The sequence below is a fragment of the Eschrichtius robustus genome, chromosome 2 (genome assembly GCF_028021215.1).
Source record: "Eschrichtius robustus isolate mEscRob2 chromosome 2, mEscRob2.pri, whole genome shotgun sequence".
In the NCBI taxonomy this organism is placed as follows: Eukaryota; Metazoa; Chordata; class Mammalia; order Artiodactyla; family Eschrichtiidae; genus Eschrichtius; species Eschrichtius robustus.
In genome coordinates this window covers 177,875,011-177,889,867 of record NC_090825.1, presented here as the reverse complement: position 1 = coordinate 177,889,867, position 14,857 = coordinate 177,875,011, and the positions used below count along the sequence as shown (strand labels likewise).

The 14,857-nt window shown below is 65.5% G+C and overlaps 1 protein-coding gene across 3 annotated transcripts; it reads left to right on the top strand.

The window, feature by feature from the left end:
* The first annotated feature begins 724 nt into the window (after nucleotides 1–724).
* MKNK2 (MAPK interacting serine/threonine kinase 2) lies at nucleotides 725–14,326 on the top strand. Of its 3 annotated transcripts, none has more exons than XM_068537351.1 (15): nucleotides 725–965; nucleotides 1,535–2,293; nucleotides 2,436–2,571; nucleotides 6,137–6,224; nucleotides 6,322–6,423; nucleotides 6,504–6,601; nucleotides 8,650–8,729; nucleotides 9,053–9,126; nucleotides 9,383–9,487; nucleotides 9,622–9,677; nucleotides 9,768–9,863; nucleotides 10,324–10,518; nucleotides 10,957–11,121; nucleotides 11,858–11,901; nucleotides 12,249–14,326. In XM_068537351.1, the coding sequence occupies exons 3-15, from the start codon at nucleotides 2,521–2,523 to the stop codon at nucleotides 12,478–12,480; spliced, it is 1,386 nt and encodes a 461-aa protein (XP_068393452.1). In that variant the 5' UTR covers nucleotides 725–965; nucleotides 1,535–2,293; nucleotides 2,436–2,520; the 3' UTR covers nucleotides 12,481–14,326. The 3 variants fall into 3 exon arrangements, with proteins under 3 accessions (XP_068393452.1, XP_068393450.1, XP_068393451.1); XM_068537349.1 differs by having other exon boundaries at nucleotides 726–965; nucleotides 12,243–14,326; XM_068537350.1 differs by lacking the exon at nucleotides 1,535–2,293 and having other exon boundaries at nucleotides 726–965; nucleotides 12,243–14,326.
* Nucleotides 14,327–14,857: the final 531 nt, after the last annotated feature.

Here is a 14,857-nt window from a genome sequence, read left to right as displayed (position 1 = left end):
ACTCCCAAATCAGGCTGCCCAGGAACTGAGCTCGGCTGGACCGAGGAAGATGGCCCTGCAGCAAGACCTCAGTTCATTTCTATTCCCTGAGGTCAGCGTGACCGGCAACCCCCATGGATCCACACATGAGGATGGACACAGCTAAACACCCGCACCAGGTGATCATAGCCTCACACCAGAAATTGGGTCCCCTTCCTGTCTGATCTGAATTGCGTGCCTCAGAAAGATATGTCCACGTCCCAACGCCCAGAACCTGTGAATGTGACATTTGGAAACAGGGTCTTTGCAGGTGTGATCAAATTAAGATGAGGTTGTACTAGATTAGGGTGGCCTTTTTTTGGGGGGTTGCATCAGGTGGGATCTTAGTTCCCTGACCAGGGATCGAACCTGCGCCCCCTGCACTGGAAGCACGGAGTCTTAACCCCTGGACCATCAGGGAAGTCCCTAAGGTGGCCTTAATGCAATGACTGGTGTCCTTAGGAGCGAGGAGAGACACAGACAGAGAAGATGGTCCCGTGACAATGAGGCAGAGTTGAGGTGATGAGGCCACGAGCCAAGGAGCACCAGGGATTGCCGGCAACCAACAGAAGCTGGAACAAGTAGGAAGGATCCTCCCCTAGAGCCTTCAGAGAGGGTGTGGCTTTGCTGATGACACTGATTTCAGACTTCTGGGCTCCAGAAGCAGCCTCAGGAAGCTCATACCTTACCCAACCCCTATATGCGTGCACACAGACATGCACGCACGCACTCACACATGCTTAAATACATCCTTTCTCTTCAGCACTATTCAGTGAGCACTTCCTGTGTGTGTGCCAGGCCCTGTGCTGGGTGCTGGACCAGCCGTGCGGGGATCTGGGCTTTCTCAGAGCTGGCCTTCTGGCGAGGGGCATCTGTACACACCCATGCCATCCAGAAGCACATGAAGACCTGCAGGTGACGGTGTACACACAGAGAGGGACAGCCAGGTAAGGAGAGGGGTGGGGATGATGATGAGGGAGCCTGAGGCTTCCCCTGGGCAGCCAAGTCCAGCAGCCCCACCCCAGCACCTGGAGCCAACGTGTGTCTACAGACACACACACACATGCACACGCGCACGCGCGGGGCAGGGGAGGGCTGGGGGATGGCCGGGGAGCTCCCTGCAGGTCCCTCCAAACACCCCAGAGCTGGCTGAGGTCAGGCCTTACAGCTCCCGTGGCCTGAGCTGTGGCCTTGGGGGGCACCACAGAAATAGAGGTAGCCTAACAGGCAAGGGGATGGTCCAGCTCAGGCCTCGTTGGGGGACAGTTGGGGGTGGGTGGTGGGAAGCCTCTGAAAGGACAGGCTGGGGCCTGGAGGAGAGGGAGGACAGTTTACTCCGCAGGCCTGTAACACTAAGAGTCCAGACACGGGGTCTGAGGACCATGCACCACTGGGCTGCGGGGACAGAGAGCTGACTGATTCTCTCAGAGCCTGGGTCAGGGGCCCCAGCCAAAATGGGGTTGTGTTTTGCCTCCTGTCCTGGTCGCCCCCACCCCTTGGGCTTTCTCTCCATCAGGCAGGGGAAACGCTCCTTTGCAGGACTGAAGGACGGTCCTTCACAGGTCTGTTCCCACCCCCTAATGTGGTCCCCTTTCCCAGCCAACAGTCGCATGAACTCTTGGGAAGCAACCTGGGGAGGCAGCCGGGCCTATAAGCCTGTTGGGGTGCGCCTGCACGACAGCTGGGGCCAGGATCGGGAAGCCCAAAAAGAGAGCCATGGCAGATCCTAGAACAGAGATGCAAGAGGGAGCCATAGCAGGTTCTAGAGCGGGGGTGTCGTCCAAAGGAGTCAGTGTATTCTAGGCCCCGGCCGACAGACTGCGGTTGTTGCCAGAGGGCAGGGCCGGGCTTCGGCTCAGTGTCAGGGTCCCGCGGGCCTCCCGGAGCCTCCGGCAACCTTGCCCACGCCCGCCAGGACCCTTCCCGGGTCCCGCCCCCCGAACCCCGCGCACCACACAGCGCAGGCGCACAGACACGCCCAGCCGCCAGAGCGGCCTTCCAGTCCCGCCCCCGCCGTGCGTGCGTGGGCGGAGCCATGAGGGGCGGGGTCTGCGTCGGGGCGGGGTGGGGGGGCGGGGCCGAGCCTGGCCTATAAAAGTGACGGCGACGCGGCCCGCTCGGCTCCTCTCGGCGGTGGCGGCCTTGGCGGAGGAGTCCGCGGTGGCGGCAACGGCGGCGGCGGCGGCGGCGCTGTTCCCCGCGCGGTCCGCGCAGCGGGCTCCGGGCTGCGCGTCTCGGGCGGCGGCACTAAGGCCCCGGCCGGAGCCCGACCCCGGTGAGTGTGGCCCTGCGACCCCGGCCCGACCCCGACCCGGACTCGGGGAGCGGGCCCCACGGAGCCTCGCCGTCCTGGCCCGGGCTCCCGGCGCGCCTGCCGCGGCCACTCAACGCCCTCCTTTGTCTGCTCCCGCCCACAGGGTCCCCTCACCGGCCGCCCCCCCGCCCACGGGCCGCCCCCCGGGCCCCGCGTCCCCTCCCCCGCTGGCGGGGCCCGGACAGAAGATGGTGCAGAAGAAAACAGCCGAACTTCAGGGCTTCCACCGTTCCTTCAAGGTGAGGGCCGGGTCGGCTTGGGGCCGCCCCGGGTTGGACCACCCGAGTGGCCGGTGGCGGGACGCGGAGCCCGCCCCCTAGGATACCCCCCGGGGCTCGTGCCAGCTCCCCACCCTTCGCCTGGAGCTGCCCCAGCCTGGTGTGCATTGTCGGGGCGGGGTGGGGGGCGGGTGGCGGTGTCAGCAGCCCACAGTCCAATCTCAAGCACCCTGGGACCTGTCGGGTCTTTCTTCCAGAAGCCCCAAACCGGGCTGGGGACCCCTACATATGTGTCCCCTGCCGACCCGAGCCAGGCATGTGCTGGTATGGTGAGGATGGGGGAGTTCAGTAGGCCACAGTCAGTCCCTAGCGCCCAGGGGCCTCTGGGGTCGTTCCTCCAGGAACCCCGGGCAGGGCTGAGGGGCGTCCTGCCCGTGGGGGCCCCTGGCTGTATGTCCCCTGCAGAGCCCAGCCGAGTGTGCACTGCTGGGGACTGTCAGCAGGCCACAGTCCGGTCCCCAGCGTCATGGGGCCTGCGGGGGTCTGCGGGGTCCTTCCTCCTGGAACCCCAGGCGGGGCTGCAGGCCTCCCCTGCACCCTCCTGGGTGGTCTGCAGAATGGGGCAGTGGGCTGGATGCCCTCCCAGCGCAGCACCTCCCAGACACCCCAGGCCCAAGGCTATTTCCTGTCGGAGCAGGAAGTTTCTGCGGCGGCCCCATGGCTTTGGCATGGGGCCGCCGCAGTTCTAGTCTCAGATGAGCGAGTCTGGGGAGGGCAGGCAGGTGCTAGGCAGGGGCCCCACAGGGCCTGGCCCAGGGGACACAGTGATGTCAGCGGCCACCCCACCCCGCTGGCCGTGTTATGTAATGGCTTCCCTGGGCCTTCTTGGGCAAGAACCTGTTGCCCTCTAGAGAAGGCAAGACCTGGGTGTATGTGCGTGTGTGAGTGTGTGTGTGCAGCACGCGCACGCCTACAGGCGAACTGCACACCAGGGTGGGAGGAGCGAGCTGAGACTGTTTGGGTTAAAATTCCCAGGCCCGTCCAGCCAGCGTCCTGGGCCAGCGCCCCACCCCTGCCCACACGCCTGTCATCCTGGCTTCTCCCCCCAGGGCAGCCACAGCCTTGGCACATCTAAGTGTTCAGGGCTGGGCGGGAGCAGGGTGGACTTGAGACGTCACTGGTGGTGGTCTGTCCTCTCCGGGGGCTAGGTGGGAGCCGAGATGGGGTCAGCGCGTGGGGCCGGCACAGTGGCCAAAGCAAAGTCGAACTTTCTGGATGGTTCCAGCCACCTCCTGCCAAGGCCTGCTGACTGGAGGCCCGCAGCCAGCCCTGGGCCTGGCCTGGCAACACTGCCTGGTACTTTGGGTTGGCCTCTGCAGGCCGTGCGAGAGCCCAGCGCTGAGGTGGGACTGTGGGAGTCCTGAGGGAGTTGGAGGGACACTGGGCAGGGAGTGCTGGCTCTGAGGTGGCCCCCCCGGTGGCCAGAGGCTGGCCTCGCTAGGCGTCTCCTCCCACTGCACCCCAAGCTTCCTCGGGCCGCGGCCACCGCCCTCCCTTCAGCCTGGCAGCAGCGTCTGCCAGGTGTCTCTGATGTATTTTCCCCATTTCCACATGGGAGAGTGGAGCCTTGGACAGCATGGGCATTCGTCTTAGCACCCCCCGCACGTGGTGACAGGGACACAGGAGATGGCATGGCTAGTGTCCCTTCACCTTGGTGGCTTGGCCGCCCCTTCTCTCCAGGGTCCAGCTCTTTGCATTGGAGGCTGGCACAGGGGTGTGGGGTTGGTGACAGGCCTCCTGAGGTCCTCGTGCCCTTCGTGGTCCTTTCGAGTCACCCCTGGGTGCTGGTCAGGCCAGGAGCTGAGGTCACTAGGCCGAGGTGAGGTAGCTGGTGCGGGCTGCCGCTGGCCCCGAGCCTCACATTCACCCTCCCTCCGGATCACCCCACGTTGCCACCCTGGGGCCCCTCCTCCTGGGAGGAGGGAGTCACCTGACGCCTCCAGACGCCCCTGGACTGAGCCTTCTCAGAGCGCTGACTGCCGGTGCTGGCACAGCCGTGTGCCTGGCTCCCCGTGGGTGTCGGACCCCAGGGCGGGCAGGGGCAGGGGCAGGTGCTGGTGGACAATCCCGCGCCGACTGGCTGGAGCGCTGCCTTCCTCCCCTCCCCCGCCCGCTGGGCCTCCTAGCAACTATCTGCAGGGCGGGTGGGTGGCGAGGCCGGGAGGGCCCACGCCTGTTTTTCAGCCGCTCCCTGTGACCTCTGCCTGCCCCTGTGTTGCCGGACTGGCTTCCGGGCCTCCCGTCTGCAGGAATCTGGCCTGGCCCCTTCTGCTGTTAGGCCCCTGGGTATCTCCCTGGGGCTCTCCCGGAGTTCCTTCTCTGCCAGATGGCCCTCCTGCTGGAGCCCTGCTTCCCCTTGTCCCAAGGCCCAGAGAGGGGCAGTGACTTGACCCAGGTCCTCCAGCATCAGAGCTGGCGCCACTGCCGCGTGTACAGGGCCCCCACGCCCACCGGAAGCCCTGGCCACCTGGACCGCCAGGATTCGGGGAGCTAAATGAGAGCAGACTCCTAGAGAAACACGGTGGGGCCTCAGAGCCCCAACTTTAAAGCCTCAGTCTCGTGCGTTGCCGGGGGCCACCAGTCCTCATGCTGGATCCGCAGAAACTGGAGGAACCCCAGCTGCCTTCGTTCCCTTGTTAGGATCCCACGCACCCCCTGCCCAGTCCCGGGGGCCGTCAGGTGACCTTGAGCAGGCCCCTCCCTGCTCAAGGGCTGTTTCCTTAGCTGGACACCGTGGCCTGTGAGGGGCTCCGTCCTGGGGTGTCTGAGGGTACACGGGACAGTGCTCTGTGGCCGGGCCAGGGAGCGGCCCAGTGCTCACGCGGGAGACCGCGGGTGCCTTTCCCGTGAGCCCCCGGAGCCGGGTCCCAGTGGTGCGGAGCTGGAAGCAGACGAGCGAGGGGGGTCGGACCAGGAGAGGAGGCGCAGAGCTGGGGGACGGGGCGCATTGTGGGCGCGTCAGGAGCAGAGGTGTGGTGGCGGGAATCGTCTCGGGCCGGGAGGTGCAGCGGGGATGAGCGGACAGCGAGAGGCAAGGAGGGCAGTGGTGCCCCATTCCACAGGGGGGAGACTGAGGCCAGGAAGCCATGGGAAAGCAGGCAGGGCCGTCAGGCTGGGAGCCCCACCCCGGGAAGCCGCTGACTCACTCCCTCCCACTGGCTGCCCTGCGCCTTTGCCTTTGATCCCTGTGCCGGCAGGGGTACGGGCGGTCAGCCGGGCTGTGGTGCTGGCCCCATCCTGCAGGTGAGCAAACCGAGGCTCAAGACATGGCCTGGTGCCCCACGGGACTCAGGCCTGGCCTGGGAGGCAGCACCCCCTCCCCTGCCTGCGGCTGGCCTCCTCCCATACCACACCCCCTCCCCAGAGGCCCCGAGGGCCCTGGGCTGGGGGTGAAAGGTCCATTTCCTTGTGGTCAGGCAGAGCTAGGCTTTCTGCTCCGCAGCGTGGGGACGTGGAGGCCGGGGCACTCTGGGTGCAGCTGCCCTGCGGGGCTGGGGCCTGAGCTCTGTCCTCTCCTCTCCTGCAGGGGCAGAATCCTTTCGAGCTGGCCTTCTCCCTAGACCAGGCCCACCACGGGGAGCCTGACTTCGGCCTGGAGTGCCCGGCCCGCCCTGGTGAGGCGCTTGGGGGGAGGGCGAGCCTCTGGCGGTGGCGGAGGGCTGGGCCACCTCCTGAGCCAGGCGGGCCTCACCTCTGGCTGCCCCTGCACAGATATGCCCGCAAGCCAGCCCATCGACATCCCCGACGCCAAGAAAAGGGGCAAGAAGAAGAAGAGGTGCCGGGCCACCGACAGCTTTTCGGGCAGGTTCGAAGGTGAGTGGGGCCGGCGGGGGCAGTGGTGTTGGGGAGATGGGCCGGCCCAGGGTGGCTCTCACCAGCCCCCTGCTCTGCAGATGTCTACCAGCTGCAGGAGGACGTGCTTGGGGAGGGTGCCCACGCCCGCGTGCAGACCTGTGTCAACCTCATCACCAACCAGGAGTATGCCGTCAAGGTGAGACAGGCCCCAGCACCTGGGCGGCCCCCCTCGCCCCTCCCCAGCCGTGCCTGGGATCTGGCACCCGCCAGGGGTGGCAAAAGGAGGGGAGCTGGCATTTGAGCTGCCGACTGGCAGCCGGGGAAAACCAGTGTCTAAAAATGGCCTCAAGGCCGGTGACTCAGGCCACACCTGGGAATCCAGGTCAGCCTGGGCTGAGCCCCCAAGTCTGGGTGGGAAGTGACAAGGGGTGGCCCCGCTGCACAGGTGGCCAAGGACCTGGTGCCAGAGGGACCGCCGAGAACTGGGGGCTTCAGTCAGAGCTGATGCTCACCTGCTGGGTCACTCGGGCCAGGCCCCTGTCCCCAGGGATGACGAATGCTTCCCTGTAGTGGTTACAAAGATTGAAAGGCAATGCCCTACTCGGGCCCCGGGGGAGCTGGGCATCAGGGGAGACCAGGGCAGGCCCGCGAGAGCCTCTTGCAAGCCCTGGGCCGCCTCTGACCCAGGGTGCGCCTGCGCAGCCTGTGTTGCCTGGCCGGGCGTCAGACCCTGTGTTCCAAGAAGCCTTCCAGGCTTCCCTCATGACCCTGCATCTGGGCTGGGTGGGGTAACGGGAGACTGGCTGCCCAGGAAGGAGGGCCAGGTGCACAGTGGCAAGCGGGCTGGCCGGAAGCCTCAGGCCCTGGTGGAAGCGTGGTGACCAGGGTGGCTGTGGTCCCTGCCCCTGGGAGTGCCCGGGTTGGGTGGGTGATGGTGCCATAGGACTGCATACCTGGCATCAAGTACATTCTGCACGGTCAGTGTCCTTCCTAAGGCCCCTGCTGGGCAGCCTGGCTTCTGTCACTCTGACGGACAGGGAAACCAAGGCTCAGAGGGTTGGGTTAGTTGTACCGTGTGTGACCCCTCAGAAGGCCGTTCCCTCCCGAGAGGGACCGCTGTCTCCGTGGAGTGGGGGGGGCCCTAGCCACATTCCCAAGGGACGGAATGAGGTTCAGGTAACTCCAGGAGGGCACGGCTGCTGGCATTATCTCAAGGAGCTCTGGAATCTGGTGGTTCTGCCCCTCTGTGGGGCAGGTGTATTTGTCACTAGACAGGTGGGACAGTGCTTAGGGTGGTGGCCAAGCCCCGGTGACCAGTGGATGTGCGTGCCCGCCTCCTGCTGGAGCCTGGCCAGTGGAGCACACCACGTCCCCTCCCCCAGGCTGCTGGTGGGCTGGGAGCCCCAGGCACTGTGGTGACCCAGGCTGCCCGCCCACCCAGTGAGAGGGGGCCTTAGGTCCAACCTGGGAAGAGGTTCCCAGCAGGTGTGTGCGGCCTGGCTTTGCTGGGAGAGAGCTGGCACGCACTTTTTTTTTTTTTTGGCACGTGCTTTCTGACCTCCCCTCTCTGGGAGCGAAGCGGCTCACCCCAGGGGGTGGGCCCAGAACCCTCTGGTCCTTAGAGCTCCTGGGTGCCAGAGGGGAGTGGGCGCAGAGGCGTGGGCTGGTTTCCTGAGGCTCTGGGGTCCTGGGAGGCTGTGCCCGCTGACCTGGCCTGAAACAGACTTGGGCTTACGGGGCCGGGGCATCTGTCCAGACTGGTGCCCAGGCAAGTGGGATGGCTTGGCTGGCAGCCAGGCGCCCCCAGGCCCCTCCAGTTCCCTGGGTGGTGTGTGAGCCGGCACAGTGGCCCCCAGTCTCCTGGTCAGGGAGAGGAGGCCGCTAGGCTAAGGAACCTGCTGCCCTAAAGGAGTATCTTGCAGGGGCTCCAGGCCCCAAATACACCCGAAGGCTTGTGGCAGTCAGGGGCGGAGAGCTACCAGGTCCTGTCCCGCTCGCCCCTCCTGTGACGCCTCTGGGGAAACACGTTGCCCCCAGTTTGTTTTGACACCAAAGTTTTGACTTCTGGTAAATTCTGGGCCCCCATAGGATAGCTCTGCTTTCCAGAACTTCAAAATCTAAGCTCTGACGAGCTTCAGGCGTGACACAGGGGAAGTTTCTGGCGGGGGCGGGTCTCAGGCTGTAGGGGGTCTGGCTGACCCAGTTGGTGTCTGTGTGTGTGTCCTCCCCCCGCTGATGTTTCAGATCATTGAGAAGCAGCCAGGCCACATTCGGAGTAGGGTTTTCCGGGAGGTGGAGATGTTGTATCAGTGCCAGGGACACAGGTAATGTGACCAACCCTCCACAACACTGGGCCCCGAGCCATCTTTCAGTGGCTGAATGGGCCCGAGTGCCTCATCACCCCCAGCAAGCACTTAGTGAGCACCCACTGTGTGCCAGGCCCTGTGCTGGGCATTGTGGGTGGGCCCAGCGGCAGGCAGGCTGACAGTCCCGAGGTGGGCAAGGCGGAAGCAGGCCTGTGGCCCCAGGCGCGGCCTTCCTGTGGGTAGGTGGGGTGGAGAAGGCGGGCCCCTGCTGGGCCGGGCTGTGGCTGCCCACAGGCCTGAGGAAGCCTCACTCCTCCCCTGCCTCCCTGCCCCAACCCCAGGAACGTTCTAGAGCTGATTGAGTTCTTTGAGGAAGACGACCGTTTCTACCTGGTGTTTGAGAAGATGCGGGGCGGTACGTGGGGCCTGGCAGGCTTTTCCATCTGATCCTAACGGGCCGGGGGCTTAGGGCCACCAGGGAGAACCTTTCAGGGGGGCCTGCACATCAGAGGGGCCTTGTGGGGTCCACACGCCAGCTCAGGTTGGAGGACTCTTGACCCGAGGAGGCCGGAGTGGGGGCCTCCCTGCCAGGGTGGGGTGGGGTGGGGTGGGTGCTGGCCGTTGGGCAGTGGAGGTGACCCCTGTGTGTTCTGCTCCATGGCCTGGCCCAGGCTCCATCCTGAGCCACATACACAAGCGGCGGCACTTTAACGAACTGGAGGCCAGCGTGGTGGTGCAGGATGTGGCCAGCGCCCTGGACTTTCTGCACAACAAAGGTGGGTGGCCACGCTGCCTGCCCCAGGGGTCCCTGGGTGTCTAGCCCAGTCCACCTGCCCAGGACTCCTGGAAGACGTGTCCACCCACCCACGGACCCCTGACCCGCCCTCGTGGTTCTTGGTTCTCCCTGCAGGCATCGCCCACAGGGACCTAAAGCCGGAAAACATCCTCTGTGAGCACCCCAACCAGGTGAGGGGCACCTGGGGGTGGCCTTCCCTGCGGGCCAGGGCCCCCAGGGTCGGGACCCCCACCCTCACAGCCCTCTCTGACCCCGCCCAGGTGTCCCCAGTGAAGATCTGTGACTTTGACCTGGGCAGTGGCATCAAACTCAACGGGGACTGCTCCCCCATCTCCACCCCGGAGCTGCTCACCCCGGTGAGGGCCTGCGGGCTCAGGGCGCCCCGAGTGGGGTGCGGGGGGGAGGGGTAGCTGGCAGGGGCGGAGAGGGCGGGAATGGCCCCGAATCCGGTCCCAGGCTGCAGTTGCATAACCTCGAGGTGCGGAGCCTGCTTGGCGGCTCGGGCCTCGGAACTCGGGCTTCCGCTTAGCAACAGCCGCTGATTGGCCGGGCAGAGCGGCTGGGCGGGGCCGCGGTCGGGCGCGGTGAGGCTGGGCGGGCTCCCGGCACCTGTTGATTGGGCGGGGGTTGGGGCGGGGCCGAATCCCTCAGCAGCCTCTGATTGGCCGGCAGGGCGAAGGCGGGGCTGGCTCCCTCAGCAACCTGTGATTGGTCGGGCAGGGCTGTCTGGCTGCGGGCTCCGGGAAGTCCCTGTCGGGGCGCCCCCCCTCCCCCCTCCGCGGGCCCTGACGCCCCCGCTCCCGCCCCCGGCCGCAGTGCGGCTCCGCCGAGTACATGGCCCCGGAGGTGGTGGAGGCCTTCAGCGAGGAGGCAAGCATCTATGACAAGCGCTGCGACCTCTGGAGCCTGGGCGTCATTCTCTACATCCTGCTCAGCGGCTACCCGCCCTTCGTGGGCCACTGCGGCAGCGACTGCGGCTGGGACCGCGGCGAGGCCTGCCCGGCATGCCAGGTGCGAGTGGGGTCCTGCCGTGGTGGCCAGGTTCTAGCCTTCTACCCACCATGTGAGGCTCAGGCGTCATGGCCTGATCCCCCCAAAGCCTGGCCGCCCAGAGCCACCCTTCAGTAAATCGGGCCCCACTTGAGCAGAGCTCACCAAGTGCCTCCCCGAGGCCACTCTCTGGCCCAGCCTCCCAGCCACCCCCAGATGGGTGGGTCCCTGCCCTCCTCAGCCTGCCAGAGCCCCCGGCCTTGCCAGCTGAGCTCAGGGCACTTTCCCCGACCCTAACCCTGGGCCCAGGTCACATGCAGCTGGTGGAGGCTGGGGGCCCTGACAGAACTTGTCACTCAGCGGTGCTCCTCCGGGTCCAGGCTTGCCCCTTCAGGCATCTGCGACGTGGCCTCAGCCCTTGCTGGGTGCAGCTCACCCCACCTTCCATGTCCTCTCCAGAACATGCTGTTTGAGAGCATCCAGGAGGGCAAGTACGAGTTTCCGGAGAAGGATTGGGCCCACATCTCCTTTGCTGCCAAAGACCTCATCTCCAAGCTTCTCGTCCGTGACGCCAAGCAGAGGCTGAGTGCTGCCCAAGTGCTGCAGCACCCCTGGGTGCAGGGGGTGAGTGGGAGCCCCAGGGAGGCCTGGGGGGCCGCTGGCCTCCATCCAGTCTCTGCCAGTGGGCTGGGGTGACTCAGAGCAAGGGTACGACAGACCTAGGCGGCTCAGCATCGAGACCCCCCAGAGCGGGCAAGCGCGCAGCAGGGAGACCCCCCACTGCCTGCTGGCCAGGTTGGGTTGGGACTGCAGGAGCTGCTTCTCAGCGAGTCACCAGGCGCTGTGTCCTGGAGGCGCAGGGGCCTCTTCTCACCTGGAACAGAGTGTCAAGCTGAGGTCAGCCAGGTGGCAGGCGGGTGCCTGCCACCCCGTCCAAGGCTCTGTCCCAACTAAGCTCAAAAGAGCTTGCTGTTTTCTTCCGCCCAGTTGTCGTCCTGGCGGGGCAGATGCCTAGGCCACCAGGGCAGGGGGCTTAACAAAAATACAAGTTGGCACTGTGGGGAGCAAAGACTGGGGCCCCACTGTCAAGGCGGATGGGCTGGTGGAGGGGGCTCCCAACCCCTGCTGGGAGCTGGGAACCCTCTGGAAGGGGCAGCTTTGGTGAGAGGCAGGCCCCGCCCACGACGCGCTCTGGCAACGTCCACCACGCTCACCCGGCTCGGGCCGCGCCCCTCCCCCCAGCTCGGCTCGGTTCCCGAGCAGGTGCACCGCCTTAACCCCCGGTGCTGTCGCAGCCAGCTGGGCGCCCCGAGGCGGGCGGGCTCTGCTCTCCAGCCTCACCTCTCCTGTCTCCTTGCAGTGCGCCCCGGAGAACACCCTGCCCACGCCCATGGTCCTGCAGAGGTGAGGCCCGTGTGGGATCCCGGGTTCCGAGCGGGGAGCCCCGGGTCCAGGAGGGGGCGCTAAATGTTAAGATGTTTGAGGAAGACTACACGACCCTCTTTCAGTCTTGGCGGGGGAAGCCGTCCAAGCGCTTGGGTGTCCTTGTACAGGGTGATGAGTTTGCGACCCCACCGCGAATTCCAGTCCGCCGGCCCCTCCCGCCCCCTGCGGAGTCTGGGGCCTCCTGGGGCCTGCAGCCCCTCCCCCAGGGCACTGAACAGACCCCGGGGGTCCCGAGGGAAGCAGGGGGGACGGGCCGGCGGCTACCTCCCTCTCCTTGGTGACCTCCGCCCTGTCCCCAGGAACAGCTGCGCCAAAGACCTCACGTCGTTCGCGGCCGAGGCCATTGCCATGAACCGGCAGCTGGCCCAGCGCGAGGAGGACGCGGCCGAGGAGGCGGGGCAGGACCAGCCCGTGGTCATCCGAGCTACCTCACGCTGCTTGCAGCTGTCCCCGCCCTCCCAGTCCAAGCTGGCCCAGCGGCGGCAGCGAGCCAGCCTGTCCGCGGCCCCTGTGGTCCTGGTGGGAGACCACGCGTGACCCCCTCCTTCCATCTGTACATAGGCCGCCCCTCCCCCCCCTCAAGTCTAAAGATTTTTTTAAGCTATTGCTCGCGGGTGACCAGCGGGCTGCCCTCCCCCGGCTGGATTCCGAGGCGCTAAGCTCAGCTCGGGGGTCTTTTTATATAAGGTTTTTGCTGTTGGGTTTTTTTCCTGTTCCCCTCCTTTTTTTTTTTCCTTTCAATGGTGTTAAATGCAGAGCAGGCGCCCGGGGAGGAGAGCGGAGGGCCTGTGGCTGGGTGGGGACCTCCCGCTGCCCCGGCCCGGGATGCGCCGGGTACTGTGAAGGCCGCTCCCCGCCGCCCGCGTGACTCAGGAGAGGAGGGCGTGGCGTCTCCCCGAGCCGGTGGGACCTCGCCGCCCCAGTCCCCGGCCCTCACAGCGTTTTCAGGGACGGGTCGACCCCCACCCACCTCCCCTCGACGAGACGGTAGCTTCCTTCCCTCCTCTCAGACACCCTGGCGGCCGGGCGGGCCGGGGGCTTCTCAGGTCTCCCCTGTCGCAGGGCGGGGCCTGGGGTCGGGCGGGGTGGCGCCCCCCGCTGGAGCCCCCGCCGACTGACAATTGGGGCTCCCTCGAACCTTGACCTTAAGCTGCGGCTGCCCGGGTCCCCTCCCCGGGCCTCTCCACTGGGGACTGCCCACCCGGGAAGGGGGGCGCCAGAGGAAGCGCGAGGAGCCGGACAGGCCCCCGTCAGCCGACGTGGGGGTCCCGCGGACCCCCGACCCGGGCACCCGAGTGCCCCTTCTCAGGGCTCAGTCTGACCACGGCCACGTCCTGCCCGGCCGCCCCTCGGGTCTGGCGTGGAAGCTCTGTCAGCCCCGTCCCCGGGGTCTCGCGGGACACCCCCCCCCCCCCGCAGGGCGGTGTCTCTGTTCCGCCCACCTTCAGGAAAAGGCCGCAGCTGCCGTGCCCCTGCCGCCCGCGCCCGAGTCAGACGTCGCGTGACCCGCCGGGCTGGGGAGACTCTGACGCCCTTCGTCCTCGGGTGGGAGACTCTATGCAATTCACAGGCTTCCTTTTCCACGTGCACACGGGCTTCTGCCGGGGTTGGGGGCGCGGGCAGCCGCCCAGATCGCCCTCCGGCTCCTAGCTGTTTGTCCTGTCTCGTTAGTTTTCCAGAACATCAGCTGACTTCCCTGTTCTTGACGAATACTTGAATGTGGGGGGGGGGGGGGGGGCGGGGCGGGCCTCGAGGCGTGGGGGGCTCGAGTGCCGTCTCTGCGGCCCCCCGAGTCTCGGAGATTGTTGCCGTCCTTGGTGGCTGGTGGGGGGCCTCCGCCCCGCCCGCCCGCCGATCTGTGGACTGGCCTTTCCAAAGACTCCGGGGGTGGGGAGGCCACCCCCCATCATTTCTCGCCCATCAGTGATTCCATGTTTTGCAACCGAGGATTCTGCCTTTTTGTAAAAAAGAAACAAACGGACTCTCGCCCGCTGCAGGCGCCATGGCCATTTTACTCCGGAAAGCTGAGCTGTGAGCAGCTTTTTTTTTTTTTTTTTTTTTTTTTTCCTCAAAGGTGGGACAGCCACTTCCTCCCCCACCCCTGTCACAACGACAGTGCGGCCCGGAGGACTGGTCAGAACCGTTACTGTGAACGAGCCTGGCGCTGGGGGGAAGGGGGCACAGCAGTGTTTCAACGTTAAGATGTGTAAAAAAGACAAAAAAAAGAACTCAAATTTTTTTAAAGTGGGGGAAAAACATCCAAGCACTTTAACTCCACTGTACCAGGTGAACTGATACAGCTCAGAAGTTTTCCTTTACACCAACTGTCAACGCCGGTATTTTGTATTCTGTTTTGTAAGGATTTAATAAAAGTCAAAAACTAGTTTGCGTGCCCGCACCCTGGCTTTCTGTTGCCTTGCGACAAGCTGCCTCAAACCTAGTGGCCCGAAGGCATTTTGATATTCCTGGTGATGCTGTGAGTCACCGATTCAGATGGGGCACGGGTGGGCTCGGCTTCTCTCTGCTCCAGGAGACCTGGGTCCTCGGCAGGGAAAGACTCATCATCCGCAGGTGTGGGCTGGGCTGGCACCAAGGCTGGCTCGGCTGGGAACGAGGGCCAGGTGCCCACACGTGGCCTCCTGCGTGGCTTGGGCTCCCTCGCAGCATGGCTGGTGGATCTGAGCGGCCTGGCCTCGGAAGCCTTCCTGCATCACCTCCCCATGTCCGAGCTGAGGTTGGGGTCAAGCGCACAGCTGTCCCAGATCCAGAGGGAAACGGGAAAACAGCTTTGCGTGGGGGAGGGGTGCCTTTAGACAGCGCAACGTAATTCGATAAAACCCGGTGATTCAAACCTCCCCCTCGTAGCTGGCCCACCTCCCTCTCTAGACTCCATCCCCTCAGCCATGATTAAGTT